The sequence below is a fragment of the Leptonotus elevatus genome, chromosome 5 (assembly GCF_054856555.1).
Source record: "Leptonotus elevatus isolate MCC_2025b chromosome 5, RoL_Lele_1.0, whole genome shotgun sequence".
Classification (NCBI taxonomy): domain Eukaryota; kingdom Metazoa; phylum Chordata; class Actinopteri; order Syngnathiformes; family Syngnathidae; genus Leptonotus; species Leptonotus elevatus.
Genome location: NC_141243.1, coordinates 13,509,909 through 13,535,927, shown reverse-complemented (window position 1 = coordinate 13,535,927; position 26,019 = coordinate 13,509,909). Strand labels below are relative to the sequence as shown.

Sequence of the window (26,019 nt, the reverse complement as noted above, 5' to 3'; positions counted from 1 at the left end):
AAATTCTCATGAATTGAATATTTTTTGGGACAACACATGCTTTTCTACCTGTTGGCCAGCAGCTGAGACTTGGTCCCTGATGGTGAGGTCAGGTTTATTGACAGGTCTCCCCGGCGAGGGTGCGTGATGGTGATGCGTACCACCACATGCTCCAGGTAGATCACGTGGTGGTTGGGGTTGTCGGTACAGCCCGTCGCCTTGTACACCGAACGCACCACATGCTCAGGGCGGATTGTCCTGGAAGACAAGGATCAGTAGCTAGTTAGATTGCGCTGACATACAAAGAAAATAAACGTGGTACAGATTTATAGAAATGCCACGTTAATGCGCAACGTAGACACCTAGGCTCATTTCAGTCAGCACCAAAGGATTACTTCTACTTATGCAGAAAGACTAGATTTGACCGGCAATATGACTGAAATATAAAAATAAATAAATAAAATAGATTGCAACTTGCTTTATTATCAATAAATAAACACAAGGTCAATACACAAATTAAACAAAATTTCAACTCGCAGTATCAAATAAATGTAAAAAATAGAATGTGTAGGTGCATAGAAAAAGGTATAAATAAAATAATAAAGTGACATTGATTATATTGCACCATAAACATCATATTAGCAATATTATAGCACTAATGAGAAACTGTGGGGCCGCGGGTGGTGGCTGTTGCAGTCAATGGATGAGAGTATTGTTATGTACAGGTGTTTAACAAATTTTGGATTTTGTTCCAAATATTTTAGCTAATTTTAATGGATTTTCAAATATTTTTTGTCTCATTTTTGAATTTTTGTAAATCGTATTTTCATTCTATACTTTTAGTGTGAGCTTGTTAGCACGACATGACTGAAGTGACTGGTCATGAGCCACGTTCCTCATGCAACAAATGCCTATCAGTTGTTGCTAGTGTCTTGGAAGCGAGAGCGCATCGTAATTGCAACGTGTGGCGTTGGGCAGGCGTGCGGTTCTATCGCACGTCAAACAAATTCACCAGCGTCAGAGGCGAAGCCGTCACAGAAGAGGCCATGAAGCCAGCGTCTGTTTGGCGGGCGTCCACGCGTTCATGGAAGGCTGTGATAATCAAGGCCATCTTGTCGGCGTTGGAGTAACAGCTGAGCCAATTTAGCATATCTTCACAGAAACGCTGCTGAGTTACACTTGCTGGAAAACACTTTGTGTATGTCAGGACGGCTGGAAAAAACATTAACTTATGTGCTTTATTGCAAACCATTTTTCCCCGCCTCCATGAAAGCACCAGCTCTTTTTAAGGACCTCGAGCCAACGCAGATGTTTACCATTGAGCGGAAAATTGCTCAGGACGATTCCAAGCTGCAAATTTAGCAGAGTATAAGATCAAGTGTTTCTTTTGCAAAAAAAAAAGGGGGGGGGGCTGCTCTGCTTTGCTTGTCACATACATATTGCGTTACATTTCCAGATGTTCATATGATTGTTGTGCTTAATGAATTTAACATGTGTACTAGTAGTCCTTGTGAGCCGGAATCTCAGCCTCGAGACTGGCTCGCAAGACTATTTTCCAACGTGATTTCTTGCTTCCTTCAACGCTGCTGTCACAAGAGGACATGCTTGTTTCACGCGGATGCCCAACACTTTACAGCGGGGCAAAAACGTATTTAGTCAGCCACTAATTGTGCAAGTTCTCCAACGCTAAATGAAGACAGAGGTCTGTCATTTGCATCATTGGTACACTTCAACTGCGAGAGACAGAATGTGGGGGGTTAATCAGATTTATTAAGAATTTATTTGTAAATTATGGTGGAAAATAAATATTTGGTCACTGACAAATAAGCAAGGGCTGGTTTGGGGTTCCACGCAAGATCTCTACTCCTGGGGATCAAAATGATCACGAGAATGGTGAGCAAAAATCTCAGAACCACACGGGGGGGGGGGGGGGGGTGACTGACCTGAAAAGAGCTGGAACCAAAGTTACAAAGGTTACCATCAGTAACACACTACACTGACAAGGAAGGAATCAAATTCTGCAGTGTCAGACGTGTCCCCCTGCTTAAGCCAGTTCATGTCCAGGCCCGTCTGAGGTTTACCAGAGGGCATACGGATGATGCAGAAGAGGATTGGGAGAAAGTCATGTGGTCAGATGAAACCAAAATAGGACTTTTTTTTAAGACTTAGAAAAAGATGTACAACTCTTTAATAAATAGTCACTTTTGAATGAAACAAGGTGATATTTCAAAAGGAGGAGGAGACCAAAATGAACAACAGATATTGAAAGAAAAAAAATTAAAAGAAAATAATAATGCTTTTTTTTCCAGTAGCGTTGACGAACAGATAGTCTGTTCAAAACTCGCATGCTATGGCGCCACAGTGACCAGAAAGTATTCGGGCTGTATCAATCATACAATTGGATAAATATAGGTTCTGAACAGCTCCTGATGACGTAGTTGGCACACTTGGTCGCATGTTTATTTATTGCTTTTTTATATACCGGTAGTACTATTGTTTCCTTTAATTGCAATGAGATAGTGGTGGTGGTGTTAAAGGTGGATTAAGTCAAGTAAATCCCTCTACTGAAGACCCAGGAACAAAACGCATGGCCTGCCACTCAAAATGTGACAAGCAATGGTGACAGCAGGCTGGACTGCTTCCAGAAGAGGGGATACACACAAGTTAACATAACTAATTAACATAGCAGCAAAAGGACAGCTGATTAAAAACGAAATGTGCGGATGCAAGTTAAGTAAAGAAAAGCGTGTGGAAAACAATGAGGGTTGCGTAAGCAGCGGCTGGCCGGGGGAGTTTCGCGCTGATATCGCAACACTGCTGGCTGGCTCGGTCGTGACAACACAGACAACAGAACCCCCAGCGGACGCACAGCTGATTACTGGCAGCCTGGCTGGACAAACTCGGGAGTGCTGGCATGCACACAAACGCGTACACAAAGACACACGTGCAGTATTTCAGCCCGTTTTGCTGGTACAACTGCAGACAGTGCTTAGCGAATGCAGTCTGAGAAGCCAGCCAAAGGGTACGTAGGAACACACACCCATGCATACTGTACAAGTCATGTCATGTGAGCGTTGTGTTTACAACAAAGTAAACTTTATATATATATATATATATATATATATATATAAAATCAACATCTGAACTGTAATATGTAAGAACAAGCAAGATAACAATTTTTTTTTAACATTGTGTGGATGTTTACTGGCGCCTAGGCCCAATCAAGTGATATGTAATATCTCCTGTTCCAAATTTATTTATAAAAAAACATTTTCAATACCCATCATGAATTACAGAACATCGCGGTTGCCGTAATTTGATATATCATATTTCATCTGCTGCTACTGTGGCGGCCGTGGCTCAGGGTGTAGAGACGGTCGTTCAGTAACCAGAAGGTCGGCTGTTTGATCCCCGCTCTCCCCAAGTCATGTGTCGTTGTGTCCTTGGGCAAGACACTTCACACACATTGCCTCCAGTGCTACTCACACTGGTGTATGGAAGGTGCAAATGTTTGGTGGTGGTTGGAGAGGCCGTAGGCGCACACTGGCAGCCATGCTTCCACATCAGCCTGCCCCAGGGCAGCTGTGACTACTAAAGTAGTTTACCGCCACCATTGTGTGAATGTGTGAGTACATGAATGATGTATCCATTCCATTGTAAAGCGTCTTTGCGTGTCTAGAAAAGCGCTATATGCATTATTACTGTATCCATTTGATATAGCACGGCAATGGATTTAGCATCTTTGATGACAAGACGGCAAGAACACACACACACACACACCGTGATTTTCAACACACCTATGCATATGTTAGACATCCAATACTTCGAAAATAATTGCGGCAGTTATGTAACTTTTTATGCCAACAAAATAAATCAGTGTTCTTGTTAAAAAAAATGCAACTTGTAAAAATACAACATTGTAACAATGATATTACAAATGTATTAACCCCCCCTCCCCCCAAATGATATTACAAATGTACCCCCCCCACCCCCCCCATTCTGTTTTCTTAAAAAAATGCTATAGCATTTATGGTTACACAGGGTTTGATTGGCGTTATATGGCGCAATATAATGGGGTCCTTGGAAAAATGTCACCCCTGTATGAGGTCCCTGTTTCAGAACCCCTGCCGCAAATAACTGTCATGGTAATCCACACAACTGTTCCATTCAACAATAGAGTAGAACACAAACATATCACACCAATACCAGGCGCCCAAGTAAAACTACATAATCCTGATATGGGCTGATTACTAGTGTGCCAGAGCAGAACAGACAGCATGGTGATGAGGAAGAGGAGGAAGTTGGCGTTGCCCAGCGAGCCCCTCACAATCTAGCGCTTGGCTCTAGTTGAGCCTTGCACCGAACAGTGCTTGGGCTTCCAGCTGCATCAAGGATAACAAGCTTTGAAGCCCTGGCTTGCACTCTGCGTGTGTGCGTGTTTGCAAGCGCGCGCATGCGCCTGTATGCACGCGTGTGTTTTTGTGTGTGTGTGTGTGTTTAGTAAAGGTCTTATGTGAGAACCACCCTGCCAGAACTAATGCTTGGCCCCTATCAATGTACAAGCTTGCACAACCACATTCTTAAACACATGGCGGCCGGTGCAAAAGAGAAAAAGAAAGAAAGAAAGAAGGAATTACAGTGGAAGCAACATTTTAACATTTTTCACTTATGTGCAAGTGTAAAAACATGTAAACTCAAATATATTAAAAGAAAATGTAAAGAAATAACAGTGTAATTACTGTACTGTACGTACTTTATTAGCCCTGTGTTGGAAGTGTGTCTTTAAGGGGTGTCGCCTACTAAGTGACCAAAAGAGTTGGGGTGGAATTGGCCAGTTATTGTATATGTGAGCATCTGGTCGTGCGTTATGTGCAGCAGCTTATTGTGAGTGCTGTCATTTAGAATCTTGGAACTGTTTGCCCAGTTGAATGAAAGGGCATCAGCAACTGTCACTATCCTTGCCCACATGCGATATTTAACTTCTCCCGGTCTCCTTGCCTACATGTGATACCTTAAATTGCTCCGATGTTTCCCACTACACTCATGAGACATCATATCTGAAGCTTGATTGTCGCCTCGCAACACTAAGCAAAAAAAAACAAAAACATAACTAAAGCTTCTAAATTGGGGCTCTCCTAAGTTAAGGTACCACTGTACTGCATACTTCCCCTCTTAACAGCCCTTTTTGAGGTTTAGCCATTCCCTTGGAAAAAGTGAACCACAATTTAAAAGAACAAGCAAACACATTACTACACATCTAAAATGGCTGCCTTCTGGGCATCTTTGACCATGTACCTGATTTGCCGGTCGGCGCTCTCCACGCAGATGTGTTGGGGAGGAACATGCTGCGAGGGTAGCTGCTTCCATCGCTCTGCCTCCTTCACCATGGCCTCTGCATCCATCAGGCCAAAGCCGTACAGATGGCTGACTGTAGTCGAGAGACACGCACACACACCATTGAAAGTCATTAAAGTTGCATTTCTTAGGGACCTATTATGGAAAATTTACTTTTTATTGTTTGTATATAAATAGTTGAGTCTCCAGAGGAACCGCCCACCCATCAAGAGTGAAATTACACAACTAAGCACAGTAATCTCTTTTTTTCTGTGAAACCTATCCTTAGCCGTTTACTTTGCCCTAACTTGCCGTTAGATGCCGCCAAATCCGATCTAACATCACAGTAGTAATTTGGTGTCAAGGAAGTATGCTGAAGTGATACAACTCGATCGAGGGCTGAGCTGTTTGTGTCAAAAGCTTTAGTGATGCTTGTCTGCTTGGAAGCATATGTAGACTTCCAGTGCATTTTTCCAAAATTGAAATAATCTGCAAGGCATTTATTTTTATGGGTAATGTGGTTAAAATGTGTTTGAAATTAGTTTAAGAGTTTTGAGAGTAGAGTTTGTGGTATATTTATGATTTAAACAAGGAATAGGATCGTGATCATAGCAAATTTAAACATTTGAAGGGAGGCGTCAATTATTCACAGCTTTTCTCTATTCATGAAAGGGATTGGTCTCTATCGCCTGCAAATAGTGAGCTGCCTATTTCCCAAAATGTGTATGTGAATGAGCTGTTCTGCAACTCTGCCCCACCCACTGTTAGGTATCAGTGGGGTTCATTTACTTAATAAATGTCTCACAATGACTTTCTCCATCACTGACATGATTGGCTAGGGTGGGTGCGGTTCCATAGCCACATGTCAATTAAAGCTGAAACAATTACTTGAATAATTCAATAACAAAAAATGTTGAAGCAAAATCTCAGCCGCAAGGCATCATTTAATTCCTATCACCTGCATTATGTGGCCTGCATTATGTAGCCTGTTTAGCACAAAGTCCAATTTTCCACGCAGGCAACTAATTGCTGATGCCCACCACCATCAAGTGGGAGAGCCAAGAAATGTCTGTTAAAGTCAGAATGTCCAAAGCTCGGATCATACGGACAGAGGATATGAGCAGCAGCAACATGAAAAGCACTTCATGCACGTAACAGCTCAAATATGAATTATTTCCATACTTCTCCTAGTCACTTGGCTCACGCAGACTGACCCTGGCGTCTCTCAGACAAGGTATTGTATGCAAATACCATACGATGATATTCTGACAGTGTTTTCTTCCCTTCAAATGAAACATACTTCATACATCTGTATACTCATACATAAGAATTTACTCTTTACTCTAAATAATACAATAACAGACCCAGAGGGCCGATACATTATTATTCAGGTGACTATATTTAATAAAATATATACATTCGGTAATTTATATGCCCCTAATAATGATGATCCGGCTTTTTTCCATGAATTTTTCTCTAAGCTGTTTGAATTAGCAGCGAACTCTACTATTATTATTGGAGGAGACTTTAACACAACCTTAAATCCATTAATAGATCGTTCTAATAAAACAACATGTATAAGGCGATCACAATCTGCAAAAGTAATAGGGGAATATATGGATGACTTTGGCCTCGTCGACAGCTGGAGACTTAAAAACCCAAATAAGAAGGAATTTACCTTCTTTTCCGCTGTGCACCGGTCCTTTTCAAGAATAGATTTTTTTCTTACAAATAATTCTATTGCTGATAAAACCGTTACAAAAATACATCCTATTATTATTAGCGACCATGCACCAGTCTCCCTTTCCCTACAAGTTGATTATACCTTTAAACCACCACCTACATGGCGTTTTAACATCTCACTACTAAACGACGCAGAATTTGACAAAATTATAAGAAAAGAATGGGCAGACTTTTTGGAAATAAATGACTCTCCAGACCTATCTCCAGCTCTTCTCTGGGAAGCTGGGAAAGCAGTAATTAGAGGTAAAATTATATCATATTCATCTTATAAAAAGAAACAGGATCAAAAATTAGAAAAAGACTTGGAAGATAAAATTAAACAACTGACGGATGAGTACGCAATAAACCCAAATAACCAAATATGGACTGACTTACAAAATACAAAAATACAGTTAGACGATATGTTAACTAAAAAGACAGCGTTTATAATACAACAATTGAGATACAACAACTTTGAATATAATAACAAATCAGGTAAATTTCTTGCAAACCAACTTCAACGTAATCGGGAAAAATCGCTTATAACGGCTATTAAAGGGACAACTGGTGAATGTACACAATCACCAGAAGAAATTAATCAAATTTTTTATAATCATTATCACAACCTATACTCAGAAACTAATAAACCTAACCCAGAGCATATTGAGGCATTCCTCAGTAGCTTAAATATACCTCAGGTAACTACTGAATATAAAGATATGTTAGATGCACCACTTACTATAAACGAGTTGTACAGTGCTCTAGATAGTATGCCAAATGGCAAAGCACCCGGCCCGGATGGTTATCCGGCTATATTTTTAAAGCACTTCTGGTCAATGCTTGCTCCACTATTCTTAAGAGTAGTAACAGAAATTAAAACTAATGGTCACATACGCCCACACATGAATACAGCAGCAATTAAACTTTTATTAAAGCCAGAAAAAGACCCCACCCTTCCATCAAGTTACCGTCCGATTTCACTAATTAACACTAATGTTAAAATTATCACTAAGGCTTTTACATCTAGATTAGAAACAGTAATCCCGACAATCATTCATAGCGACCAAACAGGCTTTATTAAAGAGCGTCACTCTACTAATAATATTAGAAGGCTCTTTAACCTTATTAGTATGTCACAGCGGCATGATAAAAAGGCAGTTATTATATCATTGGATGCAGAAAAAGCTTTTGATAAAGTTAACTGGTCCTTCCTCTTTGCTGTTTTAAATAAATTTGGCTTTGGGAAGTCATTTATTCACTGGGTGTCAGTATTATATGATTCTCCTAAAGCTACTGTTACTACTAATGGGATTATATCTAAGAGTTTTACTCTACAGAGAGGCACAAGACAGGGATGCCCACTGTCGCCTTTATTATTTGCAATATTTATTGAACCGCTTGCATTAGCCATACGCCAGGAAAGAATGATTCAAGGAATTCACTCTGGGGTAACAGAACATAAAATTAATCTATATGCCGATGATATTTTACTTTATTTAGAAAAGCCTGCTATTTCGTTAGGGGAAGTATTTAACTTAAAAACTAAATTCTCACAGTTATCAGACTATTCTATTAACTGGACAAAATCAACACTTCTACCTATTACAGAAAATTCATGGAACCCTGCAAGCCAGGACCCATACTACTCATTTCCTATAGGTAATTTAAAATACTTAGGCATAAAAATCTCACCTAAATTAACTGATTTAGTTAATTTAAATTTCACTCCACTTCTGGATAGCATTTATAGTGACTTGGAGCGCTGGAATAATCTTCCTATTTCTCTAATAGGACGAATAGCCACTATTAAAATGAAAGTTTTACCCAAAATAAACTATTTTTTCTCAATGATTCCATTTAAACCTACGGCTAACTGGTTCCAGTTGTTGGACTCAGCCGTTACAAAATTTTACTGGAAAAAAAAAAAGAAGCAAAGATTAGTCTATCTACTCTTCAGAAAAATAAATCCAAAGGAGGTCTAGAGGCACCAAATTTTATGCACTATTATATAGCCAACCAGCTACAATATATTATTTTATGGGCACAACCCAATAGAGATACTAACTGTTGGCTGGAACTAGAACAGAAGGATTGTAATAACCTCAGACTCCTAGATTTACTCTTTATTACAACATCGATTAAGTGACATAACTGCTTTAAAAATCCAATGATTTCCGCCACCCTGACTGCCTGGTGGAAGGCACTAGAAATGACAAAAGCCCAAGTGGAGCCCAGCGGGCTTTCTCCCCTATGGCATAACCCCGACTTTCAAATTAACAACCAATCGTTTTATTTGAATGTGTGGGAGCAGAAAGGAATTACACATCTCCACCATCTCTTCTCAGATAATATGTTTATATCATATACATCCTTGCTCCAAAAATATAAAATAAAAAACGGAAACTTTTTACATTATTTGCAAGTTAAAAGTATGATAAAGAAACAAATTCCAACACTCCAGGGTACGCTCCAACCGCCTGTTTTAGCTAAAGATATTACCAAGCTTTCTCCGACAACAACAAAAAAACTCTCAAAAATATATAAGTTACTTTCATATACTGATAAAACGTCTTTACCCATCCCAAAATGGGAAACAGACTTGTCTATAGCTCCGGAATCTGTCTTTTGGATTCAAGTTTGTGAAAACGTTTTTAAAATGACAAAACACACAAATTTACAACTTATCCAATATAAAATTACTCACAGAACATACATTACTCAATATATGATGAAGAAAATGGGACTCTCAGACTCCGACATTTGTCTCCAGTGTTTACAAAACACTACAGACACTTATTTTCATGCTTTATGGTTATGTACTCCAGTTATGTTTTTCTGGACTAAAGTCTTAGAAAAACTTTCCGCTGTCTTGGACTGTAGGATACCGTTCTCTCCAAACTTGTGTTTGCTAGGTGACTTAACAACAATTGACTTACCACATAAACAATTTCAATCTATACTTGTAGCCCTTACTATCGCAAAAAAAACAATTCTTGTTAACTGGAAAAATAAACAAACTTTGAATATCGACCAATGGTCTAACCTCCTCATAAATCATATTTTAATGGAAAAAATATCTGCCTCAAATAAAAACCAAATGTCAAAATTTAAAGAAACATGGTCTACGTATATAGAATTTTTTAACCTAAACTTGGATTTTAATTCTGCCTGTTAGCGAGAGCCACAGCAGCGTTATAACTTGCATTGATGTTTCTGTATTAGGCAATTTGTAACTAATGGTTGTGTTTCTATAGTCAGGAACCCGGCTGCTGCCAGCGGGATCGAGCGGATTCACCTCCGATGGGCACCAGGGGTTGATATTCGGATTCACGGCATGCCAGTGGGTTAATTCTGTGGGTGCTGTCCCCCCTGGCTGTGCGTGGGCGGGTCTGCCCCTCTGTTAGCTGCTGGGTGGCGGCTGCGTCTTGGCCTTTCCCTGGGTCTCTTGGGGGGTGCTGCGTTGCGGGGCTTTCCCTGGTGTCGGGGGCGGCGCCGTTCCGGCGCGGTCCGTCGCTCTGGGCCCGGCGACGCGGTTCGGGGCCTGTGGGCCGCCGGGGTGCCCGGTGGTTCCCTCTCCCCTCCCCCTTCCTCCCCCTTGCTGCCTCTCCCTCCTCGCCTCTCCCCGCCCGTCCTCCGCCTCCCTGTCCCCTCTCCCTCGTCACCCTTCCTCCTCCTCTCCCCCTCTCCTTGCGTCCCTGCCGCTGCCCCCTGCCCTTCTTGTCGTCCCCTTCCCCCCTCCCTTCCCCCTCCCCGGTACGTCTTCCTTCCCCTCCCCTGGGCCGGGGGCTCCATCCATGGCCCGGGTCTCGGTGCTACGGGGGCCGGCGGGGGTGGCTGGGGTTTGGTGTCGTGCCCGCCCCGCTCCAGTGGGCGTCCTGGCACCTCGGCGGGACCCAGTATCCGGGGGGCGAGCCCTATCGCCCCGCCGGACGGGTCCCATATGCCCGCCGGGGTCCTGGTGGGGTGGGTGGGGGCTTGGTGGGCCGGTGCGCCTCCTGCCCCCGCCCGGTTGGGGAGGGTCCCGCTGGTCACTCCTCTTAACTCACTACACTAGGTTTGCACAATACACTTTTATAGACATATAGGGCACATAACACACTTTGGGGGGTGGGGTAGGGTGGAAACACCGTCTTCACCCTACAACTCCCCTCCAATTTTAATACACCACACAACTTGTGTGTGTGTGTGGGGGGGGGGGCTTGTGGGGGTGCCATCGGTTGGGGGCCGCAGTATAGAGCAGTGCTGCGGTCCCCTGTCCGTGACCCCCCCCCCCCGCCCTATCTATTTTTTTTAATGCACCACATACACTCAGTAACATGCTTGGGTGGCGGGTGGATCGGAGCGTGGGAATATCATTTCCATCGGCTCCGGTTCACCTGCTCCTAATTTTAATGCACCACACACACACACACACTTGTATATATACTTGGTGGGGTCACATTCACGGTTTAGGGGTAGAGTTCGCCAGTCGGCGAACTCTACCCGAGAAAAGGGGGTCGTGGGGGGTGCGGGGGTTGGGGGCCGGTGGGGTGCCTGGTGGGCCTGCAGTACCCTGTCCTGCTGCGTTGGGCCGGGGGCGCGGGCCGTGTTGGGGCGGGGGGCGCTCCTGCTCCTGGGTTTGCTCTCCGGCCGGTGGCCCTGGCGGGGCCCGGGAGTCGTCCTTTGGCGCTGCCGCGGCCTGGGGGGCCCTGAGGTGTTGCGCTTGCTCTGTTCCGGCGGGGGTCGACGGCTCCCCTCTTTGGTGGAGATTTTCATGCATGCCAGATCCACCACACCAGCATCTACCGAAACTCAGACACAATCTGTTTCCTCCTCAGGTTATTGAATCGGTGGAGGCTGGTGTCTGCGGATCTCACGCGGCTTCGTCTGTCCTTCCTTCCTTTTCTCGGTCTCTCCTTTGGTCTCTTGAGGCCTCCCTGATTTTATGTTTTTTGGATTTGTTGGGGTCTGGATGTTTCTTGGGCTGGGGAGGAGTTCTGGTGGGGGGTGTCTGGTCGGTGCTGGATTTCACCTTCCTTGGTTTTCTTTGGTCCCCTCGGGTCTCCTGGTGTTCGGTTTAGGTGAACGGTATGAGATTTTTTCTAATAGGTTTTCTGGTGAGCTAACAAATACACGCACGCACATACATACACACCCACACACAAAAAAATATATATATAAAAAAAATAATAATAATAATAAAAAATAATAAAATAAAAGAGCAATGATGATGACATTTCCGAATGAACAATACTGAGCTCTTATTAAAAAAAAAAAAAAAAAAAAAAAATGAAACATACTTGCGTCTCCTTTTCGCAGACCTTGACTTAAAGAAGGCATAAGGGATGGGGAAGGCATTACAGAGTGTGTCATGATGATAAGATAAACGTTGCAAAGTTAGCACAGCCGCTTAAGCGTGAGGTGTCTTCATTGGTCCAACTAGTATTGTATGCTGCTTTTCCACTGCACAGTCCAAATTCACATCAGCCAGTTAACAAACATTTAGTTCTCCCTGCTAAAGAGATCGTAGAAGAGATTCAGGTCCAACTCAGCAAAGTAGAGAATGTGGAGCACAACAATGCAACACCCACTGCAACAAGGTAAGCAAAACTTTTCAATATTTGCCAGTTAGCCACAGTACAAGAGATTAAGGGGACTAATACTAAAAATTCCATAATGAACACGCTCGACACGCTCCTACAGCAAAGTGGCATATACAGTAATACTGCACCGTCTAAAGCTAAAACACAATAACAGGATTTGGCTTATGGACATAATGTAGGCCTCTGCAGTAAAGTAGAGACTGGGGATAATACTGCACTGACCATAGCTCAGGATCATTAACAGGGTTTGCAAACATTATAATGTAAGTGTAATTTTTTTTCCATTTCTTGTGGCCTATCCTCAACTGTTACACTCTTGAATCTGATTGACCAACGAGCAGACCAGAGTGACGAGCTGTAGTTCACGTGACATCTGCTTGGCATGCGTAGAACCCTGGCTGACTAGGTACTGAAATCGTTCTACCTCATACCTGCGTTTGCCAGTGAAAAAGCTTTTAAAGATAGTTAAGTCATGTCGTTACTTTCTACTTACAAATACTACCTACTGTACTATACAAGGAAATTAAAGGCTGCTGCAGGACAGTGGAGTGTGTGAACTATTATACTGCAGTGTCCAAAGCTAAAATGAAAAGCAACAGGGTACTGTACTTAAGTACTTAGTTTTTTATTTTCTAAATGGTTTACTGTAACCTCAAATGACAAATCTGAATGACCACTGAGGTATCAGTTGTTTACATCATCCTTATGACATCTGCTCAGTACCAAAGGTATTTCTACTAAAACCTTTGGCCAGTGGAAAAGCGTCAAAAACAAGTTGAATCATGGCATTACTTCTCCACTCTAAGAAGACCAATTTTATTCATAGATCATGAGACAATGGTCCAGCGCAGCAAAGCCGAGACTGTGGAGAATAATAATGCACCCTGGCTAACCACTAACTGAAATGGTACATCCTGGTACCTGCTTTTCCCAGGGAAGAAGCAAATCGAGCCCTGGCATTACTTCCCCACATTTAAGAGACCGTATCCGAGAGGTTAGTAATGGCCGCTCCAGCCGAGTGGATACTACAATGTATATATAATACGTTGTTTACATACCATTATAACCAGCTGCATTGGTCTTCCAGTCAGGAGCGCTGAGGTGGCCAGCTCTGGATGTCTTCACAATGATGTGCTGAACATCTCGCCAAGTTAGAAGAGGACTAGAAGAAGGTAAACACAAACACACATGAACTCATATGTAAACATAACATGTACGCACACAACATTGTGGAGCGACCGCACGTTGGATTTGACTTCCATGTCAAAGACACCATATCTCCACCTGACACAATTCAAACAGGAGGTGGTAAATATCTACTATTTAAAGAATTATGGCAATATACACAACTTCTTAACTCTATTTAGGGGGCAATATGAAAATGTTCAGCAGCTTTTGTCCCAGAACAGCTCAGTTTTTAAACTTCAGCATGAATTCAGCTTTACAGGGGCCAGAAAAACGAGCCTCACAAAGCACTGGAAGAAAAGATGGTCGATAAGAGGCGGAAAAGAGGATAAAAACGAAAACGATGCAACCGCAAAATGGAGGGGGAAATTACAGGGAGACTTGGCTAGAGCTTGTTGAGGCGCCTTCATCTGTGCCACCCCCACCTACCCGCCAGCTTCTCTGTTCTCACGTGAGATCCATTACAGGACAGGCAACCATGTGTCACAACTCCTTTCATGTCGCCAACGCTACATTAAATAGTGGGGGAATAACCGGGAAGTGGGTCAACGTGTTTCCTGGGATTCCCTTCCATGTCCGTATGTCTGCCAGATGCTTCCACGCCATCCGAGAACGCCGGCTTCACTTGCCCTGAATGCAATTGTCAGCCAACCATTGTGTTTCGTGAGGATAAAGCATTATTGCGTGACAGTCGAAAGAAAAGGGCCGGCACCTGAGGACACTGGGCCTCATAATGCAACACTTGGGCAGGATTACAAAGTAGACAATTTACAAAGGGTAGTGAAAAACGTTCTGTTAAAAAAATGACAAAAAAAGAATTAGAATGGAAGAGGTAGAAGAAGAAACTTGAGAAAATTAAAGAAAAATGGTGCAAAATATCACATCAAGTGTTCAGTCATAAACATGATAACCGGTTATCACCTCCAGGTATCATGAAAAGACTGTGGACCAAACTACTTGGACACCACCAGTCTTCCTGCAGTCCGTAGTACCCAGGTCGGCAAAATTGTTGGTATCCCTGCTGTCAACAAAAAAATAAATAACGTGTATATAATGTGACAAAAGTAATTTCCTGTAAACTACCCAATGAAAAAAATTATTGCTTTGTTTTCATGGTCCAATAGATTTTTTTTTTTAACACTTCTGAAAGTGGGCAGATCAAAATCGATTGGACCCTGAACTTTCGTGCTCAACTTTTTAATGCAATTGGCATAATAAAAGGATTTCTCTAACTGCTTGATTTGCCTTTAGTTTTCTTCTTCTTTTTTTTATCCTGGCAGATTCAAGACACCCAGTGCTCGAATGAGAGCAAAGCAATCCTGGCTGGAAGTTTCACAACACAATGGATCCTCTTGCATGTTTCATAGTCTTCACGTTTCCAGTGAGTGTATTCTCACAGAAGCTTTTGTGGCTTGTCAGTATGCATTCTTGGCAAAGTGCAGTCTTGTCAGTTTCAGGTCATTTTTAGTGGCCTTTATTGGAGTTAATCCTTTGATGCCCATGACAGTTCTACTTCCAAAATGTGTACGACATTTAAGGCAAGAATTTCTTTCAAACTATTTTTTACCAGCTTTAAATTGACCACATTATGTAAAAGTGATAATTTAGTATCCTGACCTGTATAGAAATCTTGTCAGCTGCCTAATGATAACAATGTGTCTTAAAGTTCATTTACAGGAGCCCACCACAAAACATTGGTTCTCTGCCCATGTAGTGGCAGAGTGCCTGGGTAAAGATTTTCAAGCAACTGTCAATGTCAAATAGTAAGTACTGCTGCCGTCAGACAAAATGCGAGTTGAGCTTTTTTTGCATTTTCCCTCACACATGCATGCACTTTTTGTTTAAATAAAATCTGCTTTGGGTTTGTTTGCTTTGGAATCTACCATCAGCGTTCTTACGCACCCTCACAAATTAGCCTACTGAAATGCCCTCATATATGGGCAAGGACAGCCTTAGTAGCTGATGCACTTTCCGCTGTTTATTGAATGAGACAACCAAACACCTAAAAATAAAAAGTAAGACCACTGCGCATGGAGCTAAAGTGGGTCACAATTAACGCAACCTGACTCCAGCACCTGGCATCAATCATTCAGCCATGCCCCAAAGACACACATCATGGAACAGTTTACATTTTTGAAGATATTGGAATTGATGTACATTTCATATATCGGTATTTGTTTTTAAATATTTTAAGTAACTAAATAACTAAACGCAAATATATGCCATGAAGGCCAAATGAATTTGAGCACAAAAGATCAATATTAATGGGGTGGTGGGCGTGTAGTAGCTGGCAATGAGTAATTGTGGCCCCATAAATGTTTTATGGTCATTAATTAAGAGTGGAATGGCATCGTTATCTAGGTCACAACATCCTTCCTCTCATAAACAACCCAATACTAATTAACGAACCAAGCGCACTAACTTACACAAAACCACTGGCGGCGGCAGCTGCAGCAAATCTGAAGGTTTTAATGCGACTTCCTCAGAGCTCTGGTGACGGGTAATTAAACTAGAAAAAATATGATGCGCTATAACGCGGGGGCCGGGGTGCCAAATATGCTCAATATTCTAGCGATGCAGATTAGTGGTGCAACAAATAATCTGTTCCGGTCAAACTGTTGCCGCATCACACCTTTATTAACTACAGATATCATAGCATATTACAGAGGTGGGAAAGGGAGAGACCGCGGGCACACCATCATTCATTTTGTCATGTTTGGTCTAAAATTGGTTAATTAAAATGTATTCATGACCTTATTTAGATTTGTTTCCCTTTGTTATTAAATTATTAATTTATTGTACTTTATGAAAACCAGTAAATTATCGATAGTAAAGTGAACTATTAAAAAAAAAAAATTATCTACTTGTTTCAATAATTATAATTTAAATTAATTAAAATACAAAAATACAATAACAATTAGGATATTATTTGATCATTAATTTAAACAATTTTACATTAAATATAAATACATGTATCTAATGAACATTTTACTGTATCAAATAATTGCTTAAATATTGATTATTGACCTAAATATTTAAAAATTTGTATCTATTATAATTTTAGCTGATGTTAAGTTTGGTCGGTATGGCAACGTGATGTGTGGACAAATTTCCTGAAAACTCCAGTTTGTCATTCCACTGTGTTTTACCTAGTGTGTGTCGCCTTCCCGTATGGTTTTGTCTCTTTCCTTCATTGTAGTCCTCCTCACCGTTTAATTTTTCTTTTACCGCCTTCCTCTGATGCTAACTCAACTTGACAGGGACATAATATGCATGTGTTTTCCCAAATACATAAATTAAGGACTGTATGTCGTCTAACGGAAATTGCAAGACAACCGTCAAAACCAGGCTGACAAGTTTGATCTACGTGTCTACCATTAGTGTTTAATAACAAGTTTTTCTGAGGTCACTATGACCTTCTAAACAGCTCATCTCTACACCTATGCCCGAGGCCTTTCCTGTTTTACCAAAACATTGAAAAGCTCTTTCACACTATGAGGAAACCACACAACAGCCAATTTTTGGCGCTGACATTGGTTCATCAAATGCCAACTGATACCATCAGAGAATGTGTCAAAGGGGATTGATGCTTCCTTGCATGGATGTGCATGCAAGTTTATCCACGTGGATTTAAAGAAAAGACAAAGGAGAAAAGACAAGGGGAGGAAGCAGAAAGGCAGGTGAGCAGAGTCGGCGTGTAAATAATCTTGTTCAGGAAACAGGCTTACGTGCCCGGCCATACCAGGAAAAGCCGGAATATTTTCTACCGCTGGAGATTAAAAGCGGATTATCCGGGTTAAACGAAAAGACCTCTGCTAATTGAGCAGCCAAGCACGTGACGAAGGGCAAAAGTCGCCTTGGTCATCCATGCTCTGCTTTCTTAATTCATAATTTGCGAAAAGCACATCCGCATACTGTAAATCCGAATAGGAAACACTAACAAACAGCAACAATACAGTAGAGTAAAATGAAAGTCTCCTGAAATCTCGACACTAAGGACAATTTCATCTAAGAGGAGACTGAGCATTGTGTCAGCATAGCGTGGACCAGGGGTCAGCAACTCCAGTCCCCAAGGGCCCCTATCCTGCATGGCGTCGATGTTTCCCTCCTCCAACAAACCTGATTACAATGATCAGATCATCAGCAAGATCCGCAGAAGCCTGATACGATAACAATCCTGACCATTTTAATCAGGTGTGTTGGAGGAGGGAAACATCTAAAACATGCAGGACAGGGACCCTCAAGGACCAGAGTTGGTGTCGAAGACGATGGCATATAATACTGCTAAGAATCAACTCCAGGGGACACTGACATTACCTTACGCTAACAAACAACAATAATGGAGAATGAGAGTTTCTTGTATTTACTTTGACATATTAGCTGTTTGTCATGGTAAGGAGAAATTTTATTTAAGGCAAGAATGAGGGAAACTGTGGAATATAAAATGCAGCCTAACATCCACTTTGTGACAACTTTTGAAAACAATTGAAATCAGTTGAATTGTGCAAGTGTGTGCCAAATGTACCGGACTTTAGGCGTTATTTGGACCAGGCATGGTTCAAATGGCTTGTTGTTCCACTCAAATGCATGCCATTACAAGCCCATGCAAGACTTCCCGACGTGTGTTCCGCAAAAGGAATGATGGGGAAGGGATGCAGTTAAGTGGATCTTACTTTGCTTCGAGGGCCAGAGCGATGATGGCGGCGGCCATTGGAGCTGAAGCCGACGTCCCGGTGTGACTGTCCGTGCAGCGGTGCCTCAGGTCTGTAGTGATCTGCATGGTGAGGGAGAGAAAGTGATTTACTTGGCCCCTCAAATTCTATCTTTGACCAAATGACTCAGAGTCAGTGATTTTCTACGCAAAAGTATTTTAAAGAATTTAGTACATAGGGATCAAGCCACAAATAGCTGAGAACCGTGAGTAAATGACCTTGCCCCACCCCACTAAATGTTTAGAATAGCTTCTGTTACCGTATTTATAATATAACACAAACAAATGATCCAAAAACAGTTTAATGTTATTTCAAACTTAGCATACATTACTCTGTGTAATTTGGCGAAGACCATTTCTTAACTTTTTCTGGTCCCGAGGCTGAACTTCGCTCCATCCCAACATATAAAGCTTGTCATCTAGTTGAGATCACTTCAACAACTGTCTTTGACATCAAACCATCCTATTTAATGCTGCGGCCAGACCAAACATGAGTTAAGCTTTTCTCTACATCTTAAGTCATTGGACTTTGCACAGATAGGCAAAAATCTGTGCTTGTTGACGACGCAAGTGGGGACAGGTACCCAAGACAGCCAACTTCCAATACAAGCCTGGACCAAGACAAAAAGTATAGGGAGAGGTGTGTCTAAAAAATGTCACGTTTTTGAGGTCCACATATATATGCGACATTTTCACATGTTTTGTCCACAGATTTGGAAAGGCTCAAAGTAATTTGTGTAACAAATAAAGCAATTCAGTAATCAGGTGTAGAAATGACAGGCACTTGTCATTTAGGGTCACCCTGTACAGCTACCAAGCTATTCTCTTCATTTTGTAGCTTTTCTCTTGGCTGCACTGCTTGCAATACTGCTTGAGGATGTTACGATTCACGGCAGGTCTTGGTCCTTAACCTCAGTGAAAAGGGAGGGTTCATTGTAGTTGGATCATGGCAAGCTTTGTCCAAATCATATGGACTTCTAGAGCGTGGCAGTCTGCGAGCCAAGAGAAAGTTTGGCCAGCTCCTCGTCTGAGCCCTCATCAAAGGACCTTTGCTGGACTGAAAAGTTGGAGGGATTATCCCAACACAAACACACAAGCACTAAAAATGTGCTGCAGCACAGAATGTGTTCAAGTCGATTAGAGTGACGCGCAAAAATGGCTCATTTGTACAAAGCAACCGGGTTACTGTGTGTGTCCACTGGTAGCGCCGATGCGAGGAATGTAGCAGGACGGTGCCAGACAAGGTAGCTAACATTGGCTAACTGGCACTTTTCATCCCAGTGGACCGCGGTTACGATGCGGTAGAAGTGGTTCAAGCCGAGTGAGGTACAAAATAACTTTTGGTCCAAAGCTTTTCAGTCCAAAGCTTTGAGCTACAATTAAAAAAAGTTTCAACATACAGTCCTTTTGAAACCAAATAAATTCAATCCACTTAAAGGTGAAAATGAGTCCAATAGTTTTGCTCATTTGAAAAGAAGATCCATTTTTTTCTGGTCAAAAAGCCATGGGTCCACTTCAAACTCCCATTATTTTTAATACAGAAATGCAATTTTGACAGGCAGCATGAATTCATTGTGATTCCTGGTGCAATATTGCCAAGTTGAATTTGTGTCAGTGCAGTTTCAATATTTACATTCTTTAACCACACAGAAGGCGGCAAGATCTTCACACCAGACCAAAATGTGTGTGTCAAGCCAACATACCACGTATTTCATAAAAAAAGACAAAAAAAGCAGTAAAAAAGGTCAAACGTCAACTTCAACCCATCATTCCATACCTTTAAGCAAAGAACAGCGACACCAAGGAAAACAAAGCGGACTACAAGATACCTACTAAATTATAGTCCTGGTAACTCCCAAGATAGGGCCCGACACTTCCTAAGTTTGTTATCAAACACCTTCAAAGGCATACTCTACATCCGCCCAAGTTAATACCCCCAATACCGCCTCGTAAGTTAGGGCCCCTGCTAACTACTAAGTTAAGGCTTCCGATGCCTCCTAAGTTAGGTCGCAGTTAGTCTTAGGGTCCTGATTTGTCCTCCAAAGTTAGGACACCCTAAACCTCATAAGTCAGGGCCCGATTCCCATAAAGTTGCGGCTTCCATACCTCCAAATCTTTGACACGATACATTTTAGGATAAAAAATAAGTGGCCCTGACACCGCTCAAGAGAGAGGTCCTGATACCACTTAAGTTTCTGTGTCAGTGCTGTTTGTAGAGACCCCAGAGAACAAGCGGACAAATGCCAGCTGTCAAGGATATTTGATAAACTTTTAAGGGACTTTAGCCCCTCGCATTCATTTGTAACTATACCTAGACCACCTTGTAGTGAGACTGATTGATTTGGTGTGCACTCGGATCCGACTAGATGGACTTCAAATTCCCTCATTACCCAACCATTCCAATGTTCCAGCTTACAATCTTCCGGTCGTAGTTCTCGCCGCTGCTATAGGTGGTGGTGAGCGTGGATGAGCACTCCTCCAGGTACCAGGGCTTGCGTCCGCTCTCCGCCGTGCTCGAGATGGAGATGGTGTAGATGGAGTTGGTGTAGCCATCGCACGAACAGTGGTCACGGCTTCGGCCGCCGTTGCCTGAGGCCCACACGAAGATAGAGCCCAGGCCCTTCCGCCCCTGCAAAGGGGAAGAAAGAAAAAAAAACACAGCATGCTTGCTTACCTTACTCATTGTAAGCTTTTTAGTTTAGAGTTGCTCAGAGTTACAGGCTCTATGGATCACAGTGATCAAGGAGAATAATTATCTTTATTTGTCATGTACACACATGTACGTGAAATTTGACCTGTGCATTTCATCCATCAAAGTAGTGGACACGGCAAACACACAGTTATTGGCACACACTGGTGCAGGGGAACACTTAAGCGCTCGGGGAGCAGTTTGGGGTATCGGTATCTTGCAAAGTGTCTTGAAAGTGAAAGATCAGACGAGCTCTCCGGAGGGATTTGGATGGGGGGGCATAATGTAGTGGGGTTTTAATTTGCTTTGCTTTGTTGTTGTCAGCGGGATGCATTTTTCATGCGGTCCGCAACTGCCACTGGCAAGATTTACTGTAGCTTTAACAAATAACTCAGCCGTAAGACTCAACAAAACATTTTATTGAGTCACCTCCAGAAGAAATGCTGCTCAAATAAAGTTCTTACGAGACAAAAAGAGTGACTGAGTAGCAGTGGTGGGAAGTAAAGAATAAATACCTGGCAATAGTAATTGAATAACATTTTATTTTTACAGCATAGTGTATCTTTTAGGGATAGACCGATTATTAGCCAGACCGATCATCAGCATTTTGAAAAATATCGGCATCAGCCTTTTAAAAAAAATTAGATGTGAAGGCCGATAATAGATCAATTTACAACTGTTATTTAAATGTTCATTTAACTTTATAAAATATGCTGCTGACCATGGAAACTCTCCTTCTGTTTTTGTTTGAAATTAACTAAGTGAAAATTTTGCATTTCAGATATTTGGAAATTTTGGAAAACTTAATTGACGGGAAAAAAAAAACTATAGGGACAGGAGCCATTTAATTGTTTAAATTACATACAAGTTCCCTGAACTTTTTGTTAGAATTTTAAAACAAAGATGCCTAACATAAAAAACAACAACATTTTGCAAATCTGAAAGATTGTTCAAGAAACATACAGTAATTTCTGGACTATAAGGCGCACCTGACTATTAGCCACGCTGGCTGGCTAAATTTGAGCAATACTCGAGTTTGTTACACATATAAGCCGCACCCGACTGTAACCCACAGGTGTTTTAATGTTACCGCACTGGGTTCCCGCTACTTTCTTTTCCATAATGATGCAAATTGTCTCGCTCTCGTTCTGTCTCTCTTACTGTAATTGGGCTTGCTTGGTTTGTTTTGCTCTGCCTGCCACTCTTGCGCTTCCTTTATACTGCGCCCCCTTGTGATCTGATGGATAAGCCGCACCTTTGTATTAGCCGCAGGGTCGAATGCAAGTGAAAAAAGTAGCGGCTTATAGTCCAGAAATCACTGTTATGCTTAGTGAAAATGCAAAATTCAGCATCTCAATAAATTAAGACTATTACACACAAAAAACTATCAAGATGATTTTTACAACAGAAATTAGGTAGGAATTGTTTCAATGAGTTTGTATCATTTGAGTTTCAATTGAATATACTTTATATCTAACTCACAAAATAAACCTACTTCTACAATATTCAGAGAGGCACCTGTATCCATGCATCTTCTAGACCCTGGATGCGTAGCTAACCAATTTTAGAGAACATACTGGTTTAGACAAATGAGCATTCACACCCAAGGACAAATAAAAGTCTTAAACGAACCTAACAGAGTGCATGTTGTTGGCATGTGGAAGGATAGCAGAAAAGAAAAAAAGATGGAGAAAACCCACGCAAGCACGGGGAGAACACGCAAACTCCACACAAGAAGCCCAGAGCGCAAATTCAAACTCCCAAGCACAGAACTAATATGTCCCCTTTAAGGTTTGTTTGCAGGATTTGGAAATAGAAATACTTAGCTAATGATTTTTTTCCCCCCACTTGTGTTAACACTGTAGGCAATTTTCAACATTTTTCCTTAATTTCCCTGTGAATAATACATGAATCTTAACGACAAGCTTTTGCATCTATTTTGCATTATTTATGATGCAAATAATATTCAAGATAGTCTCCATGTTTCATTTGAAATTCTCTTTTCAACTTTTATTCAAGAGTCTTAAAAGAAGATCAAGCATTTATACACTTTTCCTGTACAGCCAAGGTAGGAAATCGCTAGCCTGGAAACCAGATGCATCACTGTACCAGCAACTGAAGTCTCATCAAAACGCATTTGTGACATCAGAAAAGCGACTTGTGGGCATTTTGACCCAGTATAGTTGCCATAGTTGGAGAACAAATATGGCCAACCGTATAGCTATGGCTCCTTGCATAGGTGTCTTGACACACGTCTTTTGAAATACAGTGGTCCCTCGCTACTTCACAGTTCACTTATTGCGGAGTCACTACATTGTGGATTTGTATTTGGGTCCAAAATTCCTATATTACAGGGTTTATATCTTGAGTTGTACCGCACTATTTTACAGATTTTTCAGAGATTATTAAGAAAGTACATGTGGCTTGCCAAGCTCGGAAATTGCCCCAACTGTGCATGTTTTCACAAAGTAAATCCCGCAATCAACTATTTGGATGCATGGCAACATCAAAGGCAATGACTTTCACAACAGTAGGGCAGGAGAAGCCAGCGTCAAATTTTACACTTCTCACCAGGCATTCCCTTAGACACAGACGCCACCCTGCACCTGTTGCGGCGCTGGTATTACCAACAAAGATTGGAAAATTGCCTCGTTGACTTTGTCTGCAACTGAGCTAATTTTTAGATAGTTTGTACGGAAAGGGGCTAATGTGAGTCTGTAGCTTTTTTTTTTGTGGTAATTGAGCTTTTTACTGTACATTACAGACTGTAAAGTAAAATGAAAGTAATGTACCGTTAGTTGAATCAGTTTAATTAATACATTTATTTATTTATTCCTTTTGGGGGAGGGGGGGGGGATTTTGTGGTTTTGTATTATTTTGCCTTTTACATCTAGCATTTGTGAGGTTTTCCACCCTTTTCCTGTTTGTCAACATTGTAGCTGTACGAGCTTAAAAACAAGGAGAGAAGTTTCTGCCTTTTATGGCTTTAGCAAGCAGAGAACTGAAACTCCTGTTTGAGTCACACGTGCAGCTGCAAAGTCCAAAGGCTGCGACCCTTGTCAGGCATGTCTCAAACGACACAACAGCTTTGTCCAGTAAAATGTCCTTTTGCATTGTTGCAGAACTCCATGCTAGGCTCAAAAAGCCATTTCCGTTTAGAGTCAAGAGAATGGCAAGACATGAAGGTCTAAGACATCCGACAATGACCTTTGACACATTCTTCCAAGCTCAAGCTTCCACTAGCCAACTTTGTCAATGTGTGACATTTGACTTGTTCGCCTAAATCTCGACTAGAAGACTGTGTGACTTAAAAGCTGCTGGAATGCTCCTTAGCTCGTAATATTCAAAATTTTCAGGACAAATACGATTCTAAAGATGGACGTAAATACTCCTGGACCTCCATATCCTTTCCTCTGAGCTCTACAAGTGGCTTTTTCTTTGGCTTAAGTTTTTCCTCTCATAGAACCCTAAGTTTTTAATTTAAGATTTAGTTTTTTTGTCCGGACTTCTCAGTACAAGTGTCAAAATGAAGGACTGTACCCAGGATTATAAATGAATGCCTACCAACCTGCCAAATCTGGGTTTAAATTTGTTTTGGTGATTGTTGATAAAAACGTAATCAGCAGTTGGGCCGGTGATACATGAGGCAATCGTTTCCGTCAGATATGCTTAAATTGATGGATTCATCCAAAAATAACTGGTTAGCGTCTCGATTTAAACCAGGGGTGTCCAAACTTTGAAGGGCCAAATAAGGACATCATTCATTTAACACTAAACCAAAATCATCAGCGTAGATAAAGATATGTAAAGCTATAATATTATAACAGTTTTTTTTCTTTACATTCTCTAATATACAGCAAGTCTTTTTTGTGTGCATTTTTTGTAGTACCAGTGTAGCAGTCATCTTTTTGTATCATATTTTTCATGATTTGGTCTGGGAAAACCAGTTCCTCACCATGCGGATACCGTTCTCAAAAGCCTGCCTGGCCAGAGCTGCGGGTCCGTCCACTGTCTTGCCGTCATCATCGGGTCCCCAGCTGGCACTGTATATGTCAATATGCTGCGGCTGCAAGCTCAGAGACTTGGCCTCCACCATGTCCGTCACATCCCCGTCCAGCATGCGCACACCTGGTGCACAAACAAACACACCGCGAGGGATGAAATAGGTTACTAATGAAACATAACATTTTAGTTTGTATTAGGTCTTCCAATTTTCCCATTTATCTTCTTCTCCCATTGTGTGATGTTTTTAATTAGCAAGCAGAATCTCACTCAATAGAGCAGAGTAAAAGCACTGTTTCTTCTTAACAAATATGCAAGGTAAAAACTACAGTATACAATATTGCATTAAAACTACTCTACAAGTACATTTTGTCCAAAAAATTACTTGAATAACTGTAACTAAGCAAATGTAGCGTATTACTACCGAGCTCGAGTCAAGACTTATTGACTTTCTTGGCTAAAACTTATGAAATAGTCAACATTTTGCATTTCAACAACAAGAGATGCAACAAATCAATATCTAATGTCATCCCTCACCAAACAACTCACAAAAGCAGGTCAACTACATCAGCATCACAACATTAAGTTTCCTGTCCGCCATGCGTTTAAGTAAAAAGACAAAATACGGAGACCACTAAGAACTATGTGATCGTGACAATGTTAAAACAGCTGATGCTGACATAAAGGATCACACTACAGTGCTACTGATAACCTTCCGATGTCATTTTTTAGTGCCACTTTGTTGCTTTCTGTTGTTGACACTGTTGATAGCACTAAAAAAAATTAAAGACAGATTCCTTGCGCCAAAAACTGCA

At 41.6% G+C, this 26,019-nt stretch overlaps 1 protein-coding gene across 2 annotated transcripts in view; it reads right to left on the bottom strand.

The window, feature by feature from the left end:
* The window catches only part of pcsk5b (proprotein convertase subtilisin/kexin type 5b), an 85,562-nt gene that overhangs the window by 33,446 nt on the left and 26,097 nt on the right, over positions 1–26,019 (bottom strand). For both annotated transcript variants that reach the window (XM_086075972.1, XM_086075973.1), the window contains exons 7-12: positions 25,158–25,330; positions 20,930–21,142; positions 18,476–18,576; positions 13,676–13,779; positions 5,275–5,407; positions 49–237 (exon numbers count right to left, since the gene is read on the bottom strand). In XM_086075972.1, the coding sequence (XP_085932098.1) occupies positions 49–237; positions 5,275–5,407; positions 13,676–13,779; positions 18,476–18,576; positions 20,930–21,142; positions 25,158–25,330 (913 nt within the window). The remainder of the gene's footprint in view (positions 1–48; positions 238–5,274; positions 5,408–13,675; positions 13,780–18,475; positions 18,577–20,929; positions 21,143–25,157; positions 25,331–26,019) is intronic.